Source organism: Onychostruthus taczanowskii, unplaced genomic scaffold (genome assembly GCF_017590055.1).
Source record: "Onychostruthus taczanowskii isolate IOZ18803 unplaced genomic scaffold, ASM1759005v1 scaffold1, whole genome shotgun sequence".
In the NCBI taxonomy this organism is placed as follows: Eukaryota; Metazoa; Chordata; class Aves; order Passeriformes; family Passeridae; genus Onychostruthus; species Onychostruthus taczanowskii.
Genome location: NW_024496525.1, coordinates 5,570,362 through 5,581,915, shown reverse-complemented (window position 1 = coordinate 5,581,915; position 11,554 = coordinate 5,570,362). Strand labels below are relative to the sequence as shown.

Below are 11,554 nucleotides of genomic sequence, written 5' to 3'. Positions count from 1 at the left end.
TGTTTCTCCTGACAAGGATAACATAGGTAGCCATTCACCTGCACCACCATTAGATGTCCTTCTGGGGTGTATTGTGTCTCTCAATATCTTGTGGTTCCCCTGCTTGCTTGGTGAAGGTGTTGCCAATTTGTGTTGAGTTTCCTGTTAGGAAACCATCCTTGTTTATTGTGGCAGAGTTAGCTTTGACAGGAAAGTACAGGATTGCTTTTGCTTGTGGAAAAGATGTGACTTTTATTTGAACTCTGTCCCCTGTGGGATGAGTAATGGTAGGATTTGAGTGCTGTGTACCTTTCATGGCTAGCTGCTAGACAGGGACTGAACAGCAGGGTAAGAGAGCCATATCCCTGGAATAAAATTGCTTCTGTATCTGATGTATTTATGAGTCTGCTAGAAACTTCCATTTGGAGCTGTGCACATCTAGGCTTGTCAGCAGTTGGCAAGGATACTGTCATTTTTGATTATCTAAAGCAGCAGCATGGCCAAGAGGACAGTAGTGATACCAGTTCTGGAGATTTCATTGCGCATCTTGATGTCTTCCATGGAAGATCCAACATGTGGAGTTACCTGAAAGTAGAAGCTTCATCTTTCCTTTGGAAAGCAATGTTCTCTCTCTTATAGTTACAAATGAACTACCGATGAAAAAGGACTCTAAAACTGGAAGGCAAAACATGAAAGACCAACTCAAACTTAAAACTTTAAAGCTATTCTCATAATCTAGGAAACCTCGGTCGTAATATTAAATAGGGCTGAAATTCTGGTAGCTGTTAAGCTGGACCAAAATATATTTTTCTAGATCTGTGGTCTCTATATTTCATGATTTATTTGTTTTATATGAAGCAGGGGACAAAATCAATGGGGGGGCAGATTTATCTGTTTGCAAAATAAAACAAGAGCAACACATAAGTTATTATGCAATGTTTTCTCTAGTATCCACATGATTAAAACCACAAGTTTTCCCTTGTAATGTGTCCAACTAGATTTCTTTTCCTTTAACAGTTTTTATGTTGTTAATTTGTTCCTTCACAGAAGTTTTCAGGGGGTTTCTGAGTTCTATGGCATTTGTCAGAGGAAAAAAATAGAGAAACCTGTGCTGCCATTGTCTTTGGTTAAATTTAGGTCTGTATCCAAATTACTGTTATTTTCAGATTTTAGGGGGTCTGCTTAACTTTGCCTAGACCCAAGTCTAGCTGTGAATTGTATTTAAGTTCAAAGTTTCTTTTGTCAAAAGCTTATTTGTGAACTGTGATTCAGGCTGTAGTTTTAAAGTAAATGTAAAATTTTTTTTGGTTTTTTTTCAGAGTTGAGAACTTACTGAAAATTAATACTGAAGGGATCTGTGGATAGCTTTCTCTCTTTTGATATGATGCCTGCAGCTAAAATAAAACCAGTTACAAAGGGCTCCACCCCTGCAACAGCTTTAGGCACAGTTTGGAGCTCATGTGTGTGCTCACACACAGACTACAGAAGCCAGAAACAATTCCAAGGCAGGCGTGCCTGTGTGCATGCTTACGGTGCTGGTTTCCCAAAGCAAAAGTGAAAACTCTTGAGAAGAAACTGAGAGACTGAATGGGTTAAATGAAATACAACTCTGCTTTTCCTGTGCAGTAAGGATTAGTAACCAAACAGAAGCAGGGGAGAAGAGCACTGAAGTGCCACTGTTTCAACAAGAACGATTGGAAAGTGGGTTCTGGAGCTTGAGTGCAGAGTGTCTCCAACGTTTGTGCTCACCTGTCACAGGCACATGCAGAAGGTAGGAGTTGGCGCTGTGTTCTGGGCTGTCTCCTGATCCCTCTACCTGGATATCTATTCTCTATTAGTCATTTCAGTGCTGTTTGTGCGCTTTAAACTATTTCTCATTTCCCACCTTTTTTTCTTTCCTTTCAGTTAAAAGAGTATAGAGGAGAGGAGAGGCCAGAGTCCTTATGACTGCAGAATTTTATTTCTCAGAAAGGAGGGAAGAAGATGCTCCCTGAGTTTGGTGAACATGCGTACCTTTGGCACGCAGTTAACCCCGGTGGCATTGAGGCGCTGTTCCTGGTGTTGCGGCTGGGGGGAGCAGGCAGGTGCCCGGGAGGCGCCGGTGTGACGGGATGCGGGCGATGTGAGCCCGCCGGGATCACACACGCTCCGTTAGCACGGGCTGCCAGGCACACGCAGCCGGGCTATTGAGGGCAGAAACGGAGCTCTGGCCCGCGGGAATAAAAGCCTGTCTGGGCGCTGGGACTCTCGCAGCCCCCGGCTAGCACCCCCGCTCCTGCTCGGGGCCCAGCGGGGGCTGAGGGGAGGGCGCGGCCCCGCATCACCCGCTGCTGCTTTCAGCTGCGTGAGGGCAGCTGCGAGGGAGGCCGGCCGAGCCATGCCTCGGAGCCACCAGACCTGTCTGTGAAAGGGGACCGGGTCTCCCATCCCTCAGAGAGTCTGAGGGGTGAGGCAGGCCAAGGTGGCGGCTCCAGGGACCTGTCCCAGAGGGAGGAGGTAATGGTCTGGAAGCAATGTGGGAGGGCAGTAGGTGTGCCTGGTGCGCTGGGTGTTCCTTGTGGGTGGGTGGTCAGGTGGAAGTTGAGGAACAGGTGATTTGAAACTGAGTTTCAAAGCTTTGATGAAGGAAATGTTAGCTTTGAACGGAGTCCCTAGGACTGGTATTAGTATAGGAGTTTAGGGAGATGGTGTGCTTCTTTAGGTCTCCCGGTAGAGACCTTTAAATTACTTTGTAAACACCTTTGTTTGTTACTTTGGAAAGTAACAAACACACATGTACCCTTGTTTGGAAAAAAACACGCATTTACCCTTCTACACTATACTTAGGAGGCCTTTCCACAGCTCTGTTGTAAACTGACCTGCAGCTTACCTCTTTTATCCTGGCTTCCCAGAGATGTACCACGCACTCTAATGCCAGAGCACTCCCAGTCTCTGCAGCCATGAAGAGCCATTCTTTCTGAGGTGCAGTGTGAGGATGAGCCAATGTGCTACACAGCCATGTGTGTATGGGACAGCCTCACTCTGGGCTCCAGGACAGCTGCTCTGCACTTACAGGGAGCAAAGGGAGCTGTTTGTGATGAGGAACAAGGGTGGATAAAGTCACCAAGTGTCTTTGGTATGGCACTAACTTAAAATAATATTTGTTCATGTCAGTGAATTAATTGATTGGTAAAAGGAAAAAAAAACAGAGCAAATTTGCTATCTCTGGAAGTGTTATGGTTTTTTTTCTGCCCAGTGTAAGATACTTGAGACTTCTATTTTGGGCCTGTTTTCAGGTTCTTATCCACTGTGAAGTATTCTGACACCTTAAAGGTATTTGGTTTTGAAATATTTTTTTCCATGAGTTTGAGTGCTTGATGGCAGCTCAGAAAAGCTGAGTTTAGGATAGTTTCTTTGTAACATTTGCCTATTCCAAATCTGTTTGCTAGTAAACAATCCATACTGAATGTAGTATTTGATGGAAGATGTGTGACGAGTGATTTGAGGTGATTTTCAAGCAAAGATGTAGAGCTTTGTTTGCTGGTCTCTATATGTATTTATGTTAAAAAGAATATTAGGCAAAACCCCAAATTTTCTCGATTTTAAAGGAAAATAGCCACCACTGTGTAAACAAGTGGGAGGGAATGCATGTTCTCAAATGTTGCTGTTCAGTAACTGCAGTAACTTCTGATGCAGGTCACTTCCCTTTGGCTTTGGGATGGACTCTCTCAGATCCAGCTGCTAACCAGCTCAACAAAGGAGAATGCACATAGAGATCACCTAATCTATCTGCTTCAGGGATTAATTGCTTCTCAAATTAGGCACCAAGATTCTTTGGGAGTCTAGGTGAATGGCCATGTCCAGACTTGCTAAAAGGGTTGAGAAAGCAGGAAAGCAGCTACATTGTTGTAACTGGTTTTCTTGGTAGCACTTTTTGAGTCAAAGGTGCAAAGTTTATTCTTTTTGTTCTGTTAAAATAGGAAACCTGAAAGAAAAAAAAAAAAAAAACCACCAAGACAAAAAAAACAACAACTACCCATGATTTTGATTGTGGACTCTTTCTTCTGAATATAAGGCAAAAAACTCTTCTGTGCCTCAGGACATGTAAAGCTTAGGCTACCAGAAGGCGTTCTGTTTGCTCAGTGGGGACCTGAAATGTTAATAAGATGTTAACCATTTTGTTTGTTCATGTATGTACCTAGTGACTTATAATTCACAGCAAACAAACAGCTTTTTTTTGTAAGAGGATGGGATCTGTGTTTTGTATGAGAACAGCACATAGAATACACAGCATGAAATTACAGTCATCCTCACAATTAGTATTACAGGCTCATCATCAGCTGAATGAAGGGGAAATGTTTTCCCAGTGGCCTATTGATGCTCAGTGAGCACCAGAGGAAATGGGTTGCTTTGCTCTTAGGTCTGCTCTTAGGGAAGGAGGATGCAGAAATGCTGTGAGCCCTGCAGTGTACCTGGCACAGCTATTGAGCCCAGACAGTGATGGATGATTGCTTGGATTCAGGACAGTCATTTTGCAGTTATGCCCACTGTATGATGGTCTTGTCAAAAGGACTTACTTCTCCCAAAATGATGCTCTGCTGGATACAGCTTCACAGGCTCAATTTTTAGCACTCCTGGGTCTGAACTGTGATTTGTTGTGGTCCAGTCTTGTCTTGGACAATGAACAATAAGGGTTGCTAGATATTTGAGAAGGGACTTTTATATTAAAGTACTTGAGTGGGTGTCTACTCATATGCATAGCGTATGATCAAATCATTTGTTTATGCTTTCTCACACAGAAACAAGATCACCTTCCTGACATGCAGATGCGATGTATAGAAAACAAAGGCCATCCACAGATTGTTTATTTCTCTGCCTAGCCCTTAAAGCAGTTGTTTATTTCTCTGCCTAGCCCTTAAAGCAGTAATTGGAGGCTCTAGCTTGGGCATCTGTGGGAGAAACCAGCTTCAGAGGAAAGAACCGATTTATTTTTAGATCACACCGTTGCCATTTCACTGTGATCACACCGTCGAGCATGTGCTTCCTTTGAGAGCTCTCCAGGCACTGCAGTGTGATCACACCCTCCTAAGATCATTTTTTATGAAGTTAATTTTTAGTGACAGATGAAAGATGCTAGGGCCTGTATTCTCAGAGACAGCAGCCCCAATTCCACTAGCACATATTTTCCCTCCTAAATTTGTTAATCTAAAGTTCTGGTTTAGGTTGTGATTTTGTTCCATTTTTGGTTTTTTTTTAATTCACCTCATGTTACTCATCTTTCTCTTGCACAGTAATGTAAGAAAGCCCACAGATTTCTCTGGGGGAATTTCTGCCTCATACCACTGAAGGTGTGTCTGCATCACAGTCTGTGGGGGTAATTCCTTAGGGAAGAGATGTACCTGTACAAGTGCGGTGTGTTTGACATGTTTATATATATATATCTATATATATATATAACTGAGTTAGCTTTAAATGAAAAATTCTATCTTGGCTTCCAGAAACAATATAGAGGCAGCAGCAATCAAAACCCACATGAGCTTTAGGGTAAATAGTCTCGTGTTTCCCTGTCTATTATTAGTCCCCCAGCAAATTTATTTAAAGGTTTTACAGGTGTTCCCTGTGCATATATACCACAAGCATACTGTTGAATGTAGTCCTAACATCCTCTCAGTGGACAGAGATGTGAATCTTGCAAAGAGAGGCAGAGAAAAATTTACATGGTTTTAAAATCTCCTCTTGAAATAACGCTCCTTTTTCGTTTTTATTTTTTAACCCATTGTGCAGCACAGAAATTGCCGTGTTTATATTTAGGACGGAATGAAGTCAAATAAATTTGAAGCAATCTTCTAGCATGAAAATCCTTTATTTCCCTAAGAATTCTCAAAAATTTGAATTGTAAAAGATTAGTGTTAGCTGGGTAACATGCTCAGATGGGGGCTGGGGAGAAGTCCCTCCCAACTTTTGAGACTACCTGTGGAAACTGAATAGGCACAAGTCTGTGGGGCCTAATGAGATGCATACCAGGATCCTGAGGGAACTGACTGATCTGGTTGTCAAGCCACTCTCCATGATATTTGAAAAGTCATGGCAGTCAGGAAAACCCCCCAGTGATTGGAAAAAGGAAAATATTTTTCCTATTTTTGAAAGGAGGATAAAGGAAGTCCCAGGGAACTAAAACTAGTGAGCCTCCCCTTTGTGCCTGGGAAGATTGTGGAGCAGATCCTCCTCAACACAGTGTGTAAACATGCAAGACAAGGAGGTAATGCCAGACATGCCAGCATGGCTTCACTAAAGAGCAAATCCTGCCTGCCCAACCTGGTGCCCTTCTGTGGTGGAGTGACTGCAGTGACTGACAAAGGAAGACTGACTGATGTCAGCTACCTAGACTTCTGTAAGGCTTTTGATGTGGTCCCATATGAAGAACTTGGCAGTTGTCATGGGAGAAAAGCTGCACATGAGCTGTCAGTGTGCGCTCACAGCCCAGAAAACCCACCTGGGCTGCATCCAGAGCAGCATGGCCAGCAGGGAAATGGAGGGGATTCTCCTCTTCTGCCCTTGTGACCCCATCTGGAATAATGTATCCAGGTCTGGAATCCTCATAAGAAAGACATGGAGCTGCTGGAGTGGGTCCACAGGAGGCCACAATTTGCTCAGAGGGCTGGAACACCTCGTCTATGAAGAAAGGCTGAGAGAGCTGGCATTGTTCAGCCTGGAGAAGAGAAGGCTCCAGAGAGACCTTATTGCTACCTTCTGGTGTTTAAAGGGGACTTAAAAAAAAGATGATGAGTCACTTTTTATGTCAGCAGGTAGTGATAGCACAAGGGATAATGGTTCTAAACTAAAAGAGGGGAGATTTAGACGAGGTATTAGGAGGAAATTCTTTATTCATAAAGTGGTAAGGCAATAAACAGGTTGGCCAGGAAAACAGGGAATGCCCCATGCTTGGAAGTGTTCAAGGCCAGGTCAGATGGTGCTTTGAACTACCTGATCTAGTGGAGGTGTCCCTGGCCATGGCAGGGGGGTTGAACTAAATGATCTTTAAGGTTCCTTCCAACCCAATCCATTCTATTATTTATAAACAGCACCAGTGCTCAGTGTCAGGTGATATTTTAGGTCAGGCTAAATAACTCATAGAAATGAATCTTAAGCTGTGACAGGACAGTAGTAAATGTAAAAGATTGTCAGCCATTCCTCTTCAATTATGTTTGGAGCATTATATCCTTGTCATGTATTTTCCATAGGCAGTGTGTGGCTTCTTTTAGCAGTGTCTAAATCAGTCTGTGTGCTTGTCGTTATCCCTACATGCTCCCAGATTTAATTAACAGCTAAGCACAGTGAGACTACCAAAATAGAAGGCAGAATCCTATCTTTACTCTTTATAATAAATCTCTTGCTGCAAACCTAATAGTGGGAGGCTAGTTGCATAAAATTGAATCTGAGCTGATATTAATAGGTGGACAGAAAATTGCCCTCATGAATTACTGTATTAGCACCTGCAAAGGGCTGGTATAGTGATTACATTTGCTTGGAAGATGGTGCTTCACTGACCTAAGCCTGAGATTGTGGATTTTGGAGAGCCAGAACAAGGCAGGTCTGCATCTTCCCCACCCACTCATAGGGTATGGTGTGAGGCCTTAATGGAATTTCTGTGTGTTGATCTTGCTCTTGAGCCTAATGATTTTTCAGCTACTGTTTTGTGTGATTTCAGTATTCAGAGGCTGTTGTGGCTTGCCCAGGTGTTGTTGAACTTTTCTTTACTGTAGAAGTCCTCTGTAAAAAATATTGTCAGTCTTTGTCAGCCACATGAAGCGGTGTCCTGGTGCAGACATGTTAGGAATGTCCATTCATGTTAGGAATCAGCCTGAAGGCTGACTTGAAAATCATTGATAGAGCAGGCTCAAAGATGCTTCTGTGTTACCACTACTCAGTTCTCCAGCCAGCTGGTGCTCTGCTGCTGTGCTTATTAGTAAGTTTTTCTAACTTTTTTTTTTTTTATTTAACAAGGTGTATTTTAAAGATATTCTAGCTGAAAGTTTGTCTTCCATAATATGCATAATATGGCTGAAAGTATGTCTCAGTGGGATTTCTTTCTTGATGAGGATTCTTCAACTTCTAACATGTATTTAGAATGAATTTTTAAATCTGGATACCAATGGTAAAGACACCACCATAAAACTTCTGCTCAGACAATTTGTGTTTTCTTTGTTTTCTCTCCTTTCCCATTAAGCCCTTTCAGCCAGACCTGTGTTTGAACTCGTTTATAAACATTTACCCTTTGCTTTGTATACAAGCAGCTCTTCATGGATGTGGTTCATGACATGATCAAGACAGAGGAAATTCATCATCCTTCTGTTTTAACGGGCACATAGACATTATTTGGCTTATCTGCCCCAACCCAAAGGACATAAGACCCACGATTTTCTTTGAAAATTTGTCCAAAAAAAAAAGGATGATTGACTGTGTTTGGGGAAGAAAACAGGCATATTAAGAAGTATCTTGAATATGATATCATCTGCCTAAAGTGGTGATTTGTTTCCTGACTCCTCTAGGCTGTGTGATGTGGTCCTTGTGCTCTCCTCACTCAGCTCACATCCTAAGCAAAGGGAGGTGTTTCCCTATCCTTGATCCCTGTTCCATGGAGCCCCTTTGTCTCCCCACCTTCATCTTAGCTTCTCTCTCTGTGTGTATGTTTTTCCTTTTTAATTCTTCCGGCAAAAACTTAAAAGGTACTTCTCAGTTGTCAAGGCAAACAAAAGCAAGCTCGAACAAAGATATGCTGGATGGTTTTTAGAGCAAAGCAAAAATCATAATGTCTTTAGAAAATGTAGTGAATCTAAAAGCTCAAAGACTTTTCTCTCAGTCAATGACTCAAAACATTTCTGTCAGTGAATAACAGGATGATGATATGTTGCCCATTCTGGCTTCCCACCTCCTTCAACCACATTTCTAAAAATATAACATCAAAGTGAGATCTGATGTGTTAAAGGGGAGTGAGTAGAGGAAAGGGAAGGAATTTCTGAAAACCTGTGAGTAGTGGGATCCCTGTGGCAACATCTGTTTTTGTGCTGGATGTGTTAAACTTTACAATAAGCCATTTCTGTTGATATTGCAGCAGGTAAATATTTATTACCAGGGTGGCCAACCTGTACCTCAGAAGCTGCGCATGCAAAGGCAGGTTCTGTGTCAGGGTTACTTCAAAGGGAATGATAGATCCATACTGGGTAATTCAAATTCCTAAAAGGGAGATGAAATTACTTGTAAGGACCTGCCAAAGTCAGTAATGCTGGGTGGCTTTGCCACTTACATGCATGTCCAGCTAAATCTCATCTAGATTACACAAGCAGGAACCCTGAAGGGGTCTTTTTGCCTTCTGCCTATGAACCACTCCTAGAACAATCCCTGACCCACACATGTAATATGTGTCTTTGGCCAAAGATGATTTAGAAATGTGGTTCACAGGCCAAAGAAGGCTGATCTGTCTTGTGTCCTAAACACTGGCTGTCCAATTATTTTCAAAATAAATAGAGAAAACCTGATAAATGCATCCTAAACCTGATGAATATGTCCTAAACAGAGTGTCCTAAACTCTGGCTGTCCAATTATTTTCAAAAAAATAGAGAAAACCTGATAAATGTGTGACCAGTGGAACTCATGAAACTTGTTTTATTCTGACTTTGCGATCTGATTCTGTAGTGCCTAAACAGCTTAAGTTCTTGCTTACACAAGGCTAAGTTATTCATAACATTACTTTTAAGTTTGGATTTCGTTCCTGCTGAAAGGAAAAAGTCATCATCTAAATAGATTAAAAGTTCAACACATCTCTTCATTTTGGTCCAGTATCTTTTCCCTCAAAATGTAACTTTATTGCTTTTGAGACCCTGAAATTAGACAACTGATTCAAAGTTATTTTTTCATATATACACAGGCAATGTAGGTCTTGTTTCCCCAAGAACATGAATGTTAAGAGGCCAAGTTTAAGTAAGCAATTTTATTTGTGCATTGGAAGGCAGGATTTACACATGTAAAGTAAATATAGGAGTCATTAAAACTGTCCTTGATTCTACAACATACTCCTGGTCTTCATGAAGATTTGACTGATCTTGCTAAGCCTGCCTGGCCCTGGATAAGAGTTTCAAACTAAATAAAATATTTTTACAGCAGCTCACTGCTGGCTCCACTATAGTGAAGTCTCCATCTTTCTGCCCATCTTTCTTCTCTAGAACTTCTGTTTGTAAAGGCAGAAGCTTTTTTCCTAAGTGGGTTCAGTGTTAAGCTCTGAAATAAGGGTACTTAACCCAGTTTCCAGTGGTAGTGGAGTTCTTGTGTTCTGTTCAGTTAGGAAATTCCAGCTATCTCCTCTGTGGTCCTCTCGTCCTTCTGTTTTGGAATAGAAGGTTCCCAAGCTGTTAAAGTTAGATCCCAGTTTGAATTTCTCCAGTGTTTAGAGAAGCTTGGATCAGCAACTCCTATAGAAAACAGTCCAGAGCTCAACTCTAAAGATGATTCTCTTTGAACAAACTCACAAATGGCTGGAACCACTTCCCACTCCAAGCCTTTTATTCATCTCACCCAAGCAGTTAATGCCAGATGTGACTGCCTAGACAATTTTAATCTCTTCTGGTGTATGGGCAGAGGTTTCAGGTGGGCACACCTCTATTTCTTGTTAAAGATTCTGGTTGTTCCTTTCTTGTTGTGAACTCATAAACCCTCTCCCTGAGATAACTTCATATTTTAGCACTATGGCAGGAATCCCTCCTTGTGAGCTTTCCAGCAGCTGTTCCATAGCTTGAGCATAAAGTCACCATTTCCCCTCAGGCTCTGCTGCTGTTTCTGGGTGGAGGAGGGGTGGAGATGCTGTTCTAGCACACAGTGGGAAAAGGGAGCTGGGGAGGTTTGAAGAAAGCTGGAGAAGCAGCTGCTGTTGCTACAAGGGAAAGAACTGCAAAACACTGTCCTTTTCATTCCTTCCCCCGCATATCCAGCCTGCAGTGAGAAGAATGGCAAGCGAGCAGAATAAGCATATGCTGCTGTACCCCAGGTCCTGCAAGGAGTTAGAGGGCCTTTAAATCCAGAAACAGAACTTGACCCTTTCTTTAAGGTTTCAGACAGATTCTTCAATCCCATCTGTTGTGGTTGAAACTAAGGTGAAAGGAATCAATGCTGAATCCTTTGTCTGAGGAAGATTTAAAAATGTTTGTTCATGCTCAGTAATCAAATACAGGATCTTTTTTCCAGTGGGGAATTTCACAGGATACAGACGGTCCTGTTCTTCCTTCTGCTGATCCTTCCTGGAATCTCTTGACCAGTTTAATAGGTCTGGATGGTTTAAACATTTTAATGCTAAATTTGGGACATATGATAGCAATTTCCATGCAAGTGCAATGACACAAAATCACAAACAAGCACCAGACTGTAACCTCTCACTGTTTTGGTGTACAGGGTAGCCCCATACATTGGTTCTGATTTTAGTTAGTCTCCTCAGAGAATCTTTTTCTGCTGCCTGGCTAAAAACATCCAAGATTCTACCTGCCTGGGGAATGGGAGCCCCACTAGCCCTGGTAACCTGCTCCTCTAGCCTCTTCTCCAGGAGCCTCAT

The 11,554-nt window shown here is 42.3% G+C and overlaps 1 protein-coding gene across 1 annotated transcript in view; it reads left to right on the top strand.

The window, feature by feature from the left end:
* Positions 1-1,631: 1,631 nt before the first annotated feature.
* PAPLN (papilin, proteoglycan like sulfated glycoprotein) overlaps positions 1,632-11,554 on the top strand; it is a 49,305-nt gene continuing 39,382 nt past the window's right edge. The window contains exon 1 of the mRNA XM_041402214.1: positions 1,632-1,750. Coding sequence (XP_041258148.1) covers positions 1,742-1,750 — 9 coding nt within the window. The 5' untranslated portion in view covers positions 1,632-1,741. The remainder of the gene's footprint in view (positions 1,751-11,554) is intronic.